General features: G+C 38.8%; 1 protein-coding gene across 1 annotated transcript in view; it reads left to right on the forward strand.

Annotated features, from left to right (window-relative positions):
• Positions 1-16,325, forward strand: part of cdh6 (cadherin 6) — a 29,034-nt gene that overhangs the window by 10,665 nt on the left and 2,044 nt on the right. The window contains exons 2-11 of the mRNA XM_056744512.1: positions 1,224-1,548; positions 3,843-4,137; positions 4,738-4,857; positions 6,178-6,351; positions 7,002-7,189; positions 7,270-7,520; positions 9,544-9,680; positions 9,973-10,094; positions 13,497-13,614; positions 14,683-14,934. Coding sequence (XP_056600490.1) covers positions 1,330-1,548; positions 3,843-4,137; positions 4,738-4,857; positions 6,178-6,351; positions 7,002-7,189; positions 7,270-7,520; positions 9,544-9,680; positions 9,973-10,094; positions 13,497-13,614; positions 14,683-14,934 — 1,876 coding nt within the window. The 5' untranslated portion in view covers positions 1,224-1,329. The remainder of the gene's footprint in view (positions 1-1,223; positions 1,549-3,842; positions 4,138-4,737; positions 4,858-6,177; positions 6,352-7,001; positions 7,190-7,269; positions 7,521-9,543; positions 9,681-9,972; positions 10,095-13,496; positions 13,615-14,682; positions 14,935-16,325) is intronic.

A 16,325-nucleotide genomic window follows, 5' to 3' on the forward strand; every position in this document is an offset into this window, starting at 1 on the left:
TCAGGAGCCTGCTCTTTGAGTTTAGGGTGGCTGCAATTTATTAAAGACCAGCATGAATAAACTACATTCGTCGGACATGAGAGGGTCTGTGTCGTCCCATTTGTACTAAAATACACAGGTAGAGCCAAACCACTCTCATATTAATACATACATAGAGCTCCCTTGATCATTTCTAGCTCATTGAGTTTGACAGCAAATCAATATTCCCCGGTATCTATTGTAACCTAATTGAATTAGGCCAATTCATAAAGCAGAGCATAATGGAGCTAATGGAAAGCGCTATTAGGGAATAGCGGTACCGTTTCAGTCATACGTGGAAGTATGAAAGTCAATTCAGCATCACAATTGTGCATTTCCATCTGAATTGCCAGCCATCCTCCCGGATGAAGGGTGATGTTGACCCGCTGCATTTTAACTGCGTGGCAGAGGCAGTGCGCCGATGTCAGGAGCAATATTGTAACTCCAAAACCGAGGTAATAAAATGCAATTCATAGAGAGGCCTGCATCTCCTCTTCACTCTATGCAATCACATTGGCAATCTGCTTGATAAAGTGTGAGAGGCAGTAAGGGCGGGCGTTCGGTCGCAGAGCGAAAACAGGAAACGTGTTGATTGCTGATTATTATGGGGTGGCAGGATGCTTTTGTCTCTCAGACTGGCGTTCCAGCAGGTCAGTTGAGATCCAGCGGGCTATTGTCACCATGCATGCTGATAAAACCCAGCACGCATCACCGCAACACTCTTCGCTGCTTTATGTTTGTAGGGCAGCTGAACTCGATAGTGCTGCAAGTGTTCAGATCTTTAAAGTGGGTCATTTCGAGAGCATGCGTATTGATTCATTGATTTCAGATTTGCGAGAGCTCGGCCATTGGCCTGCTTCGGTGTATTTTAGGACAATGGGTTAATGGTTGGATGCGCAAAAAAAAGGCAGAAAAGCAGAAAAGCTTTTCTGCCTTTTATCACGTAAGTGCTGCTCGGCGCTTTGAATGGCCTCTCGTTTTAGACTTGGTAAATGTGGAACGCCAATTATATAGATATCAGAGCCTCTGCCTCTGGTTTTTGCAGAACAGCTGTTTTATTGAGTGTGTTTCAGAGATACGTTTAATAAGGGAATGGTTGGCGGATGATACGCAAGCTCAGGTTGCCTTTAATTAGGAGGGAGAAGATTTCTAGCAGCACTCGGAATCTTCAGCCAGTAAGTGATAGTTTCTCAATTTTCTTTCAGGTACGGCGTGTGGCTGGAGAAAGAACTATGAGGGTGCGCTGCAGAACATTGTAACTTTGGAAGATAGGATCATCATCACTTGTAAGACACCCTAAGAGCCGGAAAGATGAGGACTTGGATTGTGGTTCTTCTTTGGGCGTGCATGCACCTGAGCGTGGATGCAATTTCTCTGTCGAGAGGACCGGTTCGAAGAAAAATCAAAGAACTTGAGGCGGGAAAACAGAAAGGCACAGAGATGCTAAGACGGTCCAAGCGAGGCTGGATGTGGAAGCAGTTTTTTCTACAGGAGGAATACACAGGAGCGGACTCTCAGTACATCGGCAAGGTAAGGGGATCATGTTTCGATTCCAAGTTTTGATGTAGGTCCGGGCAAAGTTGGAGGAGCAATGTCGTCGGAGACAGATTTGGTTTCATCACTTTTGATTCTGTCTCCGAAGTTATTTAACAGAGAATGATCAAAAGTACAGGAATATGACGCATGAAGAAATCTCCAGCGCAGAGCCTGCTGGATTTAAGATAAGAAACAGAATGAAATCTGACCCCCCTGGTCCATCACAGAGCAGCTGAAGCTCAGAGGTGTGCAGAGGATCAAAGATTAGAATAACAGAGAACACCTCAGCACTGTTGATTGGAGCACCGGTTCACACTCTGGCTCCAGATGCTCTGCTACATGACTTAGGAAATTACACTAAACATATAAATTAAAAACAATTAAAATTGGTATTTTTTTCATCATAAATTGTGTTTACCATTTCTGAATATATCAGTGTTTATAGATGCTATTGCATAGCCTACATTATTACTTCAGCAATGAGGATGTGTCCACACTGATCACACTGAACAGACACAGCAATAATGGCATGACATTATATTCAGTTAGCCCCAAAAAATTTAAATACAGGAAAATTGACATTTCACTCGCAATTTGAATGCTTGCCTTTAAATATGTCAGTGTCCGTCATCCTGATTAAAATTAAAAGCACATTCTGATGTCATGAATGTTCAAATGTGATCAAAGATGGTACCTACCTTCATCCTTCGTCCAGGTGGATGCTGCAAATTGGTTGTAGTTGAGGAGATTCCCCCCTTCGATGTACTGCGCTTTGAGTACCCAGAAAAGCGCAATATAAATGTAGCGAAGATTTTGAATCCCCCTGGCTTACACATTTAAAAATAATCTGCAATAAGATTCTTGTATAGCTATATTATTGGGTTAAAAAGACATCCTTCAAGGGACAGTTCATCCCCCAAAAAATTGTTCATTATTTACTCACTCTCATGTCATTCCAAGCCTCTATGGCTTTCTTCTGCAGAACTCAAAAGAAGATGAAGCTTGTTGGTAACCAAACAACACTGAAGCCCATTGCAAAATATGCAAATATATACATCTTTAAGACATTTCTAATAAAAAATTGAATTTATTTTTTAAACATTCTGTAATACATTTACATTTCAACTTCATGCATTTGGCGGACGCTTTTATCCAAAGCGACTTGCATTATCCTATACATTTATACTTAAGTAAATGCAATCCCATGGGATCGAACCTAAAGAAAAGCTACATTTCTAAAATATAATGTCTACAAGAGTATCAGCATGATGGTAAATACATAATAACCAAAAATTATGTTGGGGAGAGCTGTTACTATAAGTGTGGTATAATCATTTTGTGCATTGAGGTCTGTTGCTTTAATGGCAAAACAACAACAGACCGTATATAAAATTATAGTGTGTATGATCAATAAAGCAATAAAACAACTTTAATAGCATAGATGCATTAATACACTGTAGAATGTGAGGTTTGAAAAGGCTTTGAATGGAACTCATTCAATCAGAACTTCGAGTCAGAACCATCTATCTCATAATAAAGCTTTACAAAGGTTCAACATCCGTATTATTCATGAGGGATGTTGTAAGCGCAGAATTGATAAAGCTCTCGTTGTTTTGAGCAGTTCGTGTCTAGATCATGTACCCCAGAAAGTGGAGTAGAATCAGGCTTTTCTAAAACGTTCACTGGCAAAGTCACCAAGAGCAATGGACTTATTGTGTTTGAATGGTCTTTTGTATTTTACCACCCTATTTGCTGTAACAAAGCTGCTCATTCAAGTGGAAAGAAGGATCAAATAACTCATTCAATTCTCAATCAGATGTCATTGTTAAAGTGAATCAAATCAGACCTCTGAAAGGTGACGTTCCTATCAATCAATCCCACCTTTTTTGGAATGGAATGTATTCAAAACTCTTAGGTGGGTTTCAACCGCACACCTTTCGGAGACTAAGAGTAAACACGTAGGATTTACCTCCCGAATATCATGTGACAGAAGTGTCAGTGTTGGTAATAGGTGTGCATTCACCTTGATTGCACATTCAACTTGTTGTACGTTCATCTGCTATGCCATCAAAATTCAATTCCCCAAGGTCTCATTTTCACATATTTACTACGGAGTACCTGTCTTCTGATACTCCCCCCAGTAGAATTTCCTTATTGTTTCATTCCTTCAAAATCAACAGATATTGAATACAGCCAGAATATCAAATGCCATACATATTCATGAGCCTTATCAACGGATGAATGAGCGGAGGTGCTGATGAAATGCTTGACTCGCTTCCTCTCAACAGCTTCACTCAGATGTGGATAAAGGAGACGGCACGGTGATGTACGTTCTCGCGGGTGAAGGTGCGGGGACGATCTTCGTGATAGATGCCAACTCAGGAGATCTGCATGCTACCAGGAAACTCGATAGGGAGGAGAAACCTTTCTACAGTCTCCGAGCTCAGGCTGTCAGCAAGAAGAACGGCCTTCCCCTAGAGCCGGAGACAGAGTTTATTGTAAAACTACATGACATCAATGACAATGAACCCAAGTTTGACAAGGAGGTTTACACAGCGTCTGTGCCTGAGAGGTCACACATTGGTGAGTTCTGACAGCTTGGAAAACATGCGTTTAAAGTTGTGTAAGCACACATAAATCCTATAAAATCAAAAACGTTGAAATTTATCCAATATTTAGTTTTTTCAATCTTTAAGGATCAAAAAGATCAAAAGTTACCCAAAAATTGTGAAGATGATGCTTTCTCATACAATAGCTTTGAGTAGGGACTATAGCATTAGGGACAATAGTAATAAACGGTTAGTTCACCCAAAAATGAAAATGCTCTCATCATTTCACGTCCAAACCTGTATTACTTTCTTTCTTCTGTAAGAAAACAAAAGAAGATATTTTGAAGATGGTAAGCATCAACCTTGGCCCCCATTGGGATCCATTGTTTGGATAAAAACACTGAAACATTTCTCAAAATAGCTTCTTTTGTATTCCACAAAATAAATGATGACAGAATTTTTCTTTTTGGGTGACCAATTCTTTTAACAACCACAAGAAAGCTCATAAAAGTGCCTACAAGTGGCCATTCTCCATCTTATACTGTATATACATATAGTAGCTTTATGTGAAGTTGAAATTAATTTACCATTTTAAAACACGTTTCTTATTCATTTGCATTTTTTTTTGTTTTAGGCACATATGTCACTCAAGTCACCGCCGAGGATGCAGATGACGAAATGTTTGGCCTCAGTGCAAAGCTCACCTACAGCATCAGCCACGGTCACCCATACTTCTCAGTAGAGCCAAATACAGGTCAGTCCACATTGAGCTGTTATATCATCATCAGTCTTCTTAGAGATGGCAAAGCGCATGCGTGTTTGTATATAGTTTCATATTGGGCAAGGGTTTCTCTGCGGCTCACCCGTTCAGCCGTGTAAATTCGCCCGGCGAGTTTAATCATCACTAATGTGTGTCCTGGAACATTTCCCGTGGAGGTCTTTGTTTAAACAAAAGAGAAATTGAAACACAAAAGCTCCCATGGCAGATTAGTATCCAGCTTAACACTGATATGCTTTAGCCCAGATGGGATAAGAACGATGATGTACGTGTCACACCAGAGCTCACAAATTCCTAAAACCTAAAAAAGGCATATTCATTAAAGGCGGGGTTAATCTGAGAGCATCCCTGCCATTCAAAGAAACAGCAGGGCCGGGCTCCTGTACCACATAAATGACTGGATTTATCTCTGTCAGACATCAGAATTCATATTTAGAGTCAACATGAAGCTTGCAATAAAATAAGAAAAATGCAGGCATTTGATTGGGTCATGAAGGTGGCCATTTTATACTTGTGTGTTCCTGTAGCTTAATTGGTTTTAAGCATGGTGCTACACCAGCGAAAAGATTGTGGGTTTGGTCTACAAAGACCATATATATTGTGTATATTGTGAATGCACTGTAAGTCAGTTTGGATAAATGTGTCAAATGGCAAATGCATACATGTCAATGCCATACTAAACTGAAGTAACCTGAATGTAAGTTTGGTAAAATAATGCCTTAATAGCCGTTTAACTATTGTCCAATGCAAATAAGTGTAAGTGATGTCAGCAGAGAAGTAATAAGAGGATAAAATTTTTGAATAAGCAAAATCTGCATGAAAATGGCAAATCGGGTCCATTTTGATTCTATGGTAACAATAATAAGAAATGTCCTTTTGTTAACAACAGTCAAAGTTAAAATTAAATGTTAATAATAATTTTTGACTGAACATTTGTAAACCATGCATGGTAGGATAAATTTTCCGTGCTTTGAAAATAACTTAATTTGCCAAAGGTCCTCTGTTACTCTAAAAGTGCTTGAGAATAAATTGGTTTAGTTTGTAAACCACCGGCCTCAATAATCCAAGGTCTTGTTTCCTCGGAACCTGCAGCGATCTCTCAATCAGCAGCTGATGTCTTTAATAATCTCTACGGCAAAATGTCCGTCTGAATACACGTATGCAATTAGTTCTGCACTATACAAACACAAAAGGACTCAGCTGCTGTATTCTGCCGTCGTCTATCTCTCAGCGCATGGAACCGGGCTGGATGTTGATGAAAAATACACCAATAAAAATAAACCGTCTTTCCCTCAGGCATAATCCGGACAGCTCTGGGGCCTTCCGACATGGACAGAGAGCAGAGGGAACACTACCATGTGGTGATCGAAGCCAAGGACATGGCCGGCCAAAAGGGAGGGTTAATAGGCACCACCACGGTCAACATTAGCTTAACTGATGTCAACGATAACCCTCCCCATTTTACGAAAAGTAAGCTTGCACTGACTTGTACGTAAATCATTGGGCGTAAACTTCAGCAAAGGTATTTTTGTGTGTGTTGTTTTAATGATAGTATTTCAACACTCACCTCAGCAAGTAACAAATCAGATTCCTTCAAAGCTCAAAGAAACAAAAATGATACAATTATTTTGTGACCATTGTGTGAGGGGGAAAAGTGTATGTTGTCGGCTTTAAGCACGAGCATGAGGTCTGTAAGTAAATCCTTATTAAATAGACTGAGTGGTAACTCTTTTGCGTTTTCCCTTAATAAAATCTATTCTTTAAAATCTTTATTCTTTAAGCCTGCGTGCAAATAGAAATGGCTTTAACAAGATTTTCTGTCAGTTAATCAGAAAAATTTAGGCTGTAAACACAAAGCAAGATTCTAACAGGCAGTTCTGCATTTGTCACATTTGCCATTCATTAAAAATAGATTTTGAGAGAACAACAACACAAAGTAATCATTGAAAGCATTTTTATTGGCCGAAATGTTATATAATGTGTTCTGATACAGCAACAAAATGATCTGACAGTTCCCTGTTAATGTTAATTTAGGTCTCAAAACTAAAAAAGATTAGCGATTACCAGTAAATGTGTGACAGGAGCATAATCCCTAATGTTTTGTCATTGTGTTATATTAGGTATATATCAGTTCAACGTTCCAGAGCTCACTGAAATTGGAAAACCAGTCGGCACTGTCCGAGCTGTGGATGCCGACGTCGGCAGAAATGCGGAGATGGACTACACCGTGGTTGGTGGAGATGGCCTGGACGTGTTTGACATCATCACTGACACAAAGACCCAAGAAGGCGTACTTATTGTAAAGAAGGTAAACGATTTCAGGCGATTTTCCAATAAATATCAGTCGTACTAGTGAGTCGATTGTTTATCGTTGTGTTTGTATCGCAGCCTCTTGACTATGAGAAGAAAAAGTCGTACACGCTCCAGATCCAGGTGCAAAACACGCATCCGGACCCGCGCTTTCTGAGTCTGACCGATAAAGAGATGGCCACAGTCAGGATCAGCGTTGAAGATGTGGATGAGCCCCCTCAATTTGAAAAGTCCAGTTATATATTCAAGGTGAAGGAGGACACAGCTGTGGGAACCTTCATGGGGTCCATCAGTGCCGTGGACCCTGACATACAGCGCAGCCCGGTCAAGTAAGGACCTTGCATTAACGTCATCTCTTTGCATATGTATGGATCGACAAGTTCACACTTAATCTTTAATCTTTTTTTAAATCGTATCTTGAAAACCCCTTGAGCATCTGTCCTTTTCATCCAATGACCTTCTGATACCCTCAAACCCCAGATTAATCAGTGCTATGGCGACACGAGTCTACCCGCACCGATTCCTCAGAGCACTTATTTAATTCACATTTAATTCAAAAAGTCCTTCAATCGCCAACTGTTTATAAGATAATTCTAATACAGTTATGAGAATAAATGAGGATATTATCACTGTCCGGAGCGCCCTAATGATAAAGCTGATGTTGTGGGGCTAGGGAGGGCAATAAATAGATGTTTTTCCCTCCGGAGAGCGCAGTAAATAAGAACATGGAAAGGAAGCGCAATTAAAAAGCCCTCCGCAGCGGTGCACAGGACTTCAGGGCTGGTAATTATCAGGGACATCAGCGGCGGCGGCTACGCTGTCGTTTTCAACATCAGGAGGCTAATTAGGAAATTGAACAATCCCACTGATTTATTGCATTTGAAAGAGCAATATTGTGAGCTTATAGTGAAATAAGAACAAATGGAAAGCGGGCATGTGGAAGCTCTAGGCAGGGGGATCTCATGCAGTTATAGCTCTGATGTGCATCAGGACCGGTTCAAGCATCAGCTTTGTTAAAGGATTATTTGTGTAAGGGATGAAACTGTGTCAGAGCTCTTTTCAATTCGTTCTGTTGTAATCAACTGAAATTGGACTTTTATGCCAGTAGCTGTATAAAAGGAGCGCCGGCTGATTTAGTTGTTTTTAAGCAGATTGATTAACTGGCCTTAAAAGCGTCTGCGAAATCATGCACTAACTACTTCCTTTTCCTAAAAAAATGTGTTCAATGGCACTGTTTAACATAAAGTTAAAAAACAGAGATGATTCTCTTTGTAGTATTATAGATGATAGCATCCAATCCAAACTACAGAGACCATTTATCTATTTATAGGTGTGTTTTTAGGTAAAATTATCATTTTTGTTTCATTTTGTGAACTACTAAATGAAAACTGGAGAAATAGGTCAAAATAACAGAGAAGATGCTCTGTACTTTTTTCAGACCTCACATACTGCACAGAAAACAAGTTTATATTAACTTTTAACCAATATAACACCGTGTCTACACCGGACGTGACCAACGCTAAGCAACACGACAAAGACATTAGAAACGTATTAGAACGCATTATAATTTCAAATTTTGTCCACACAGGATGTGGCGCGACAAAATCATTTAGAATAAGTAGGTTGACATATCTGTAGACACAGTGTAATGGTAATATTTCTACATGTATTTAGCAAAAGTTCGATTAATGTATTTTTATGCGATAACCTGGATTTTTATCATAGTATTCATGCTGTCAGTCTTTCACGTTGCTGTGGGATGACTTTATTTCACCAGAGGTTTAATTTTGTTGAAATGAACACACACTGGTCTGGAATGGCCACAATACATCTAGAGGTATCTACAGTTTTTCAGTGGATGTATTTATGTTCAGACTATACAAAAAAACTTACTCTGATTTATAACACTAATAATAATAATAATAATTGTAATATAAGTTTAATAATTAAATAATAATAAAGTTTTTGTACAAAATGTACAAAAGAGAACTTCTGTAAATATGAATAAGTAAAATAACCTGCAATTCAATGTTTCAAACAGAGACGGGGAAATAGAGGCAAACGTTACGGATTGAGGTTAAAAGTGTATGAGCATTAACAAATCAAAAAACATTCGCAACACTTTAAAAATGGGGCAATTTTGGGTGTATTTATAATTTTCGGACAGGAAAACAATTGAGGTCATTAGTTAAAAGTTAAAAGGCCATAAGTCTACACCCTTTAACTTTTAATTCAATAAAACAGAAAAAAGCTGTTCCACCGGCCCCTCCTTCAAACACCTGTGATAACATTTGTAATCACAGTCAAACTCTGACTTTCACAGAATTATTGACCGTAAGATGTGTATTGCAGGTATACTATTGATCGCCACACAGATGTGGACTGGATTTTCGGCATCTATGCTGGGAATGGATCTATATTCCTGAAAAAGCCTCTGGACAGAGAAGAATTTTCCTGGCACAATATCTCTGTGATCGCAACCGAGTTCAGTAAGTATCAGACACTACACTGCCAGTCATTATGCATATAGACGTCAACTCCGAATGGCATGCGGTTTAGGCTTATTTAGAATGCTCAAGTCATTCAACATTAAATCTTTCCGGTCCAATTTTCACATTTTCATTTAACGTGACAGTTTATATTGACAAGATATATTAGTTTTCTTGTTTAAATTAGAAATCCACTTTCCTCCAGTAATATGAATGTCCAGTGTCCCAGATAGATTCAAATCTCCTGCCACATCTTTTTACCAAAACGCTTTTGTTTTTCCACGTACTTTAGATGATCCTCAGCAGAGCAGCCGAGTGCCTGTGTACATCCGTGTACTGGATGTCAACGATAACCCCCCCAAGCTCGCGTCATTCTACGAGACCTTCGTCTGTGAAAACGCCAAGGCCGGTCAGGTAAACAGTGGTTTTAGTATACGTTACCAATTGTATCTGCCACGTTGTCAGTTTTGATGTCAGATAAGTGAAGGAAATAAGTCCACCCCTCCTGTTTGGCCAGTGGATGGATGTGTCGATTTAAAGCAGGGGCGTGTGTTAAACAGCGTGTGACCTCTACAAAAGTCGCACCTCCGGAGTGAGATAGAGATCAGTGATGAGTATTTCTCCTTCATGGATTAGACGGCAGAGGCTTTTTCTGTCAGGCTTGATGAGATTATGTGTCATGGTGGATGACAGGGCCTGTCACATATCACAGACACTTCATAATAACTGTCCACCTCTCCTCCATTCACTGATTCCTCGTGTATGTCGGGTTGTCTGTCATCACCCATCTCACTGACCCGCCCCCCTCAGCGGCCGAAAGAATGGTTTAAACCGGAGTGTGGCATGGTTTGGTTAGTGGGCACACTAGAGAGATTGTAAAACAAACACGGGCTTACTCAATAAATTCATTCTGATTATATGAAATAGGCAATCATTCATATCATTGAATTGATCCAATAAGGTCCCATATTATATATTTAAAAAATTTATACGGTATTCTAACAGACTGATGTAAAGCCCAAAGGTTAGGGAAGGCAGCCAGTAACACAAGAAATCTGGCCAGTCTCTAAGCCTGAAAAACATGAAGCACACAATGGATGATTGCATTTCTGTCACAGCATGTTGCCAGTGCACCCTTGAGAGATGCATTTAACCTAAAATTGCCCTTGGTGACAACTAGAGATAAGCGTGAGCCTCGATCACTCAGCTAACATCTTTCCAGTGGCGGAGCTACACTTTAAAAACAGGGGTGGCAAAGGGGTGTCAAGGTAAAATTAAATTATTTTCCACAAAATGTATATAGATTAAATTAAATTTGTTTATTTTCCAACATGTACACAATTATATATGTATTAAGTATACAGCAAAAATAGAACAACAAGTCTTCAAAGTGCTCCTTGGACTAATCAAGTCCAAGAGAAAAAACTGAGGTAAACTTGGACCTGTCAAAACAAGGCATGACTAGGCAGTTGTACACATTCAAACATGTACTACAAGAATAATAGTACAATACAAAAAAAACATAGAGCCCTTTAACACTGACTCTAATGATAAACTTCAATAGTTGTACCAGGTATAACCTGCATCTACCCATGGTGTGGCACCACCAAGTTCACAAATACAAACATTCAGATTCAGAACAGCATAATTCTGCGGTTCTGGTGAGATGAAGCAAAATGTTTTACACACCTCATGAAGAAACCATAATTTGGAACAATTTGCTTGTTATTATTTACCATGAGTACACCGTTAATAATACAAATACTAAAGTAATACATGACGACAAAATCTGAGTATATTGAGGTCTAGCCTATTTGACAACACAAGGAAAATTGCTTAAAGACATCTAGACATGTTATGTTAAGTAAGGGATAATGTATAGCGAGGCGGTTGTTATAGCGAATACAACACCGACAGCATGAAGGGGTTGTATTCGCTATAACAACCGCCTCGCTATACATTATCCCGCTTATTACATGGCTACCTACCAAATAAATAAATAATTTGACACAACATATTGATTTAAAGGGAGTTTATTGATTTAAAAACTATTTATATTGTTTCGCTAAAGAAAATAGTCCGTTCGGTCTCTACGGTTAGAATCCTGCATCCATGGCAACGCTCTGTTTTTCATGACAACGGTCTGTTATACTAAGATCAGTGCTGCATTACACGTGCCAATATGAATAAGCCTACCTAATGTCTGTGATTGTTGCTGAACATTTGCTAACGACATGTTTTAAGCATATTCACGCAGGCGTGACAGTATTAACAATACTACTTCAATACGACAATGTTAAAACACTACTTCGTTTAATTTAATACCAATAAAAGCCGTACATACCAGCAAAATGCTCTTCATCGATGCCGTGTGCTGTCGGCGTTGTTTTGGAGCCGTTTGGAGCACGTAACGAAGGTGCTGCGTGTCAGCTTAACCAATGAAAAGTGTAGCAGCAACAGCACGCTGCGGCTGCACGCTTGTGCGTGCTGCGTAAGGATGCATTCACGTCCGCTGGGAGATTTGGGAAATGTTCGTAAAAATCTAACAGTGTAATGTTTTCAGCGGGGTGGCAACAGGGGTGGCAAGGACTTCGTCTGGGGTGGCAATTGCCACCCCAACTAGCCCTCTGGCTCCGCCACTGCATCTTTCCTCACAGTAAATATGCTGTGTGTTTGTATGTAAACATGTGTAAGGTCTGAAGGATGACTTTGTGAATGACATTTCCAGTTATGCGGTATAATTCTAGCTTTGTACCTTGACTGCAATGTAATTTGATGAAGTCTATATGTAAAATGTTTTAGCAGACCTAACAGCTATATTTTATTTAATGTATTTTACTATTAATTTGTTTTATTATTATACTGTATATTTTTTTTATTAAATAAACGATTGTTGAATTTTGTTGTAAGTTGGTATTGGATTCCAAATTCAAAATATCGGATAAACAAGTTTAGCCAAGTTATGTTCCTCTCGGTTTCTTTTGATTGTTATCAGAAAACATCTACAGGCACACTATTGTTTGTGAATGTTTACCGACAGTTAAATTCGGGTGCATGCACAGTAAGGTTTGTTAACGTTTTTAAGATGAAACCGTCTATAAAGAAAACTATAACAATAAATATATAAGCATCCACACAAGCAGACAATAATGCTATGTTTATTCTAAGCGTGCACTTTGCAGTTTCACATTAAAAATATGCAAGCCCATTAAATGTAAATGGGTTTTTAATTGGCTGTCGATGTTTTTTTGTTCATTAGGTAATGGAAAACATTCTTAAAGTGATCTTAACAATATTGTTTCTCTGTGTTGTTTTCTTTATATAGTAGATAGGTTGTGGACTCGACTTTTGTCTAAAAATGTAAAATAAATGTTGACTTAAATAGTCATAGTAATGTAAACAAAGTTTAGAAAGGAGGGTCATAAAAGTTGCATTGACTTCTGTCTTGTCTTCTATTATGATCATTTGTGGGGGGGGTTGTTTTACGAGAAGCTAAAGTACTTCCACATTGCAAAGTTCTACCTAACTAACTTTATAGTTATCATTCCTGCTGTGTATGGGCACCTGCAAACATCACTTTATTTAAATAATTTAAAATTCACTTAAACATTATTTAAAATCACCTTTTTATTAACTTAATTGTGAATATTGTGAATACAAGCTAATAATAGTAATATTGTGAAAACAGGCTAATATGCTTTCCACATTAACATTTTGAGTTCACACAGATGGCAATAAGTACTTCATGTCAAGAATGGGCCAAATGTTAAATGTAACATTTGCTTTGTTAAAACATTTTTGTCCTCTCTGTCACAGAAAATCCAAACAATAAGTGCAGTGGATCGAGATGACCCAGCGGGTGGACATCGGTTCTTTTTCAACTTGGCACCGGAGAGCTCAGTGCGAGCAAACTTCTCAGTGCGAGATAATGGAGGTGAGTGCCCTCTCAAATTGCCTGGCCTTCCAACAAGCTAACCGTCTCTCCTCATGACATCACAGACCAATCAGATAGGAGGACTCTTTAGAACACACTGACTCCTCTCCAGCTGTTTATATTCTGACCAGATCACACTGCAGTTGTTATAACTTTAGGTCAGACCGAGGTTGTCTTGATCTTCCTAAAAGCCGGCTCCTTTACCTCCCTTTGCTTGCTCCTTGTAAAATCACAGTTGAGTGTGGTGTACTTTGTGTTTGTTAGTTTGAAACAAATAATTCAAGGGTATTCATTGTTGAGAAAATTAAGCTTTAGTGGATACATAACATACATTTAAATCGTATTTTTGGGGGAAGTGGACCAAAAAAAGTATTGAGTCATATTGCACTAAACAAATGTCACAGCATACCAAAGCATTTCCAATCCCCCTAATACCACCCTTTTCTATCTCAACTCATAAAATGTGATGTAAACTAAAGCCTGTTGGCTTTTTTAAAAAGCAAGAGCCCTTCATTATATTCAATTTCTCAAACACATGTAGGGGTGAATTGAATTTGCATATTTAGCATAAGATACAATACAATATACAATACTGGTTTCACAATATTTCTAATGAAACGAAACACAGAGAGAGATCATTGGAAGAATGCTTGTAACCAAACTCTTCTTGGACAAAACAGTCAAAAGTTTGCTTTCCCACATTCTTCAAAATATCTTCTGTGTTTAACAGACCAAAGACATTTACAAAGCAATTTTTCCTACAGAAATAAATGAAGATGGAATTTTCATTTTGGGGTAAACTGTTCCTTTAAAAAGGATTCAGAATTAAGAAAGCTAAACCCTTAGAGAGAGCTAACAGAAATATACAGTATGTTAACGTAGGTCACATGCTTTTAGCTTTTAATCAATAGAATTAAACTTTATATTGTAAAAAATCGCTGTTGATCCTGAATGCACATTATCATTCTTGTATTGCAATAACGTGACAAACCCCAACACAGCAAACTACACTCATCATGACATTTTACTTAATGATAAATTATAATCCCAGGATTTAACTCTTTACAGATAACACAGCTGGGATCTTAACACGGCGGAGCGGATTTGCCCGAATGCACAAAAACACCCATCTAGTGCACGTGGTGATTTCAGACGGTGAACTTCCCATCCAGAGCAGCACCGGCACGCTCACGATTCGGGTGTGCACGTGCGATCGAGACGGCAACATGGAGATGTGTAATGCCGAGGCTCTGACGAGCGCTGCGGGACTCAGCACTGGGGCGCTGGTGGCCATCCTCCTCTGCATCCTTATACTTCTGTGTAAGTTCTTCACCTTCCTCCTCTTGTGATTTTAACAATCAGGTCACTCCTCGCTCCCCATCCATCTATCTGATCACTGCTGCCTCCATCTGTCTGTCTGACTGTGAGTCTGACCGTTCATCTTTCAAAGCCTTCGTTAGCGAGAGCTTTCATTTTCCCACCTGTCTTCCTGTCAGTTAGCGCTTTTGTCTGCACTACCATTTGATTAATTGCGATTCCAGTGGTCTGAAGTGCGAGCGCCTGATCTGCATGTAAAATGATTTGCAATTTAGAACAAAAAGGGGGGAAAAAGTATTATTTCTGACATGCTCAGATGGCTGAACCGATAAAGCTCAGTTCTTAGTTATTTAATCAGGATATTGAAAAACAAGGGTTGGATTTCAATTAAACGTAAATTGATTCAATCTTGATTTCATTCAACCAAAAACAATCATATGTTTGACTTCAAGGCTAAACTTAGTCAAAGCATGAGTATATTTATATAACTAAACGGCTCATGTAATTGATTAATTTAATTAGAATCCTTTCTTTCGATCTTTCTTTCTTTCTTGATGCATTTGAATAGTGTTTAAAAAAAGTACGTTTTCAAGTTTTCCGAGCATGATGTTATTCAAGTTGCAAAAGCTGTTTGGAAACATAAGACAGATCTCACATGTGACTAGCATGTAACAACAGATGTCAGCTGCAGTGTTGAAGCATGCATCATGTATGGACCTCCGCTGCAGTGAAAGATCAATGATAAAAGCAACCGAGCAATACTAAATATTTCTTTAGCATTCCTACATACACTGTCAGTCAGAAGTCTGGAGTTTTTCAGACTGCAATTTTCTTTTTTTTACTTCAATTACCTTCAGTAGTGGGTGAGCTGGACTGAGAGAGTGAAGGAAAAGCTGTAAACAAGTGTCCAAGCATATAAGGAGACTCCTTTGATACTTTATAACAACACTCATGTCGGTAACGCTTGAGAATGTTGATAGAAAATTGTGTTGCGTTGTTCCTAGGCAAAGCATTGCCGCTTTTATGAAGATTCAATGACAGATCGGACACTTCATGGTTAAAGGGATACTCCTTCCCAAAATTCTGTCATTATTTACTCAACCTTTTAGTGTTCCAAATCTGTATAAATGTCTTTGTCCTGATGAGCACATATATATTGGAAGAATGTTAGCAACTGACATTTTTGGGACATTGATAGATATTTTAAAGAATTTAGGAAGCCAAACAGTTCTGGGGCGCCTTGCATTTCCTCGGAATAATCAGTTGCAAACATTATTCCAAATATCTTTCTTTGGTTCGACCAAACAACGAAATGTATACAGGTTTGGAACAACTAGAGGGTGAGTAAACGATGACAGAATTTTTCATTTCTGGGTGGACTATCCCTCCTGTTA

The sequence above is a fragment of the Triplophysa dalaica genome, chromosome 3 (assembly GCF_015846415.1).
Source record: "Triplophysa dalaica isolate WHDGS20190420 chromosome 3, ASM1584641v1, whole genome shotgun sequence".
Classification (NCBI taxonomy): Eukaryota; Metazoa; Chordata; class Actinopteri; order Cypriniformes; family Nemacheilidae; genus Triplophysa; species Triplophysa dalaica.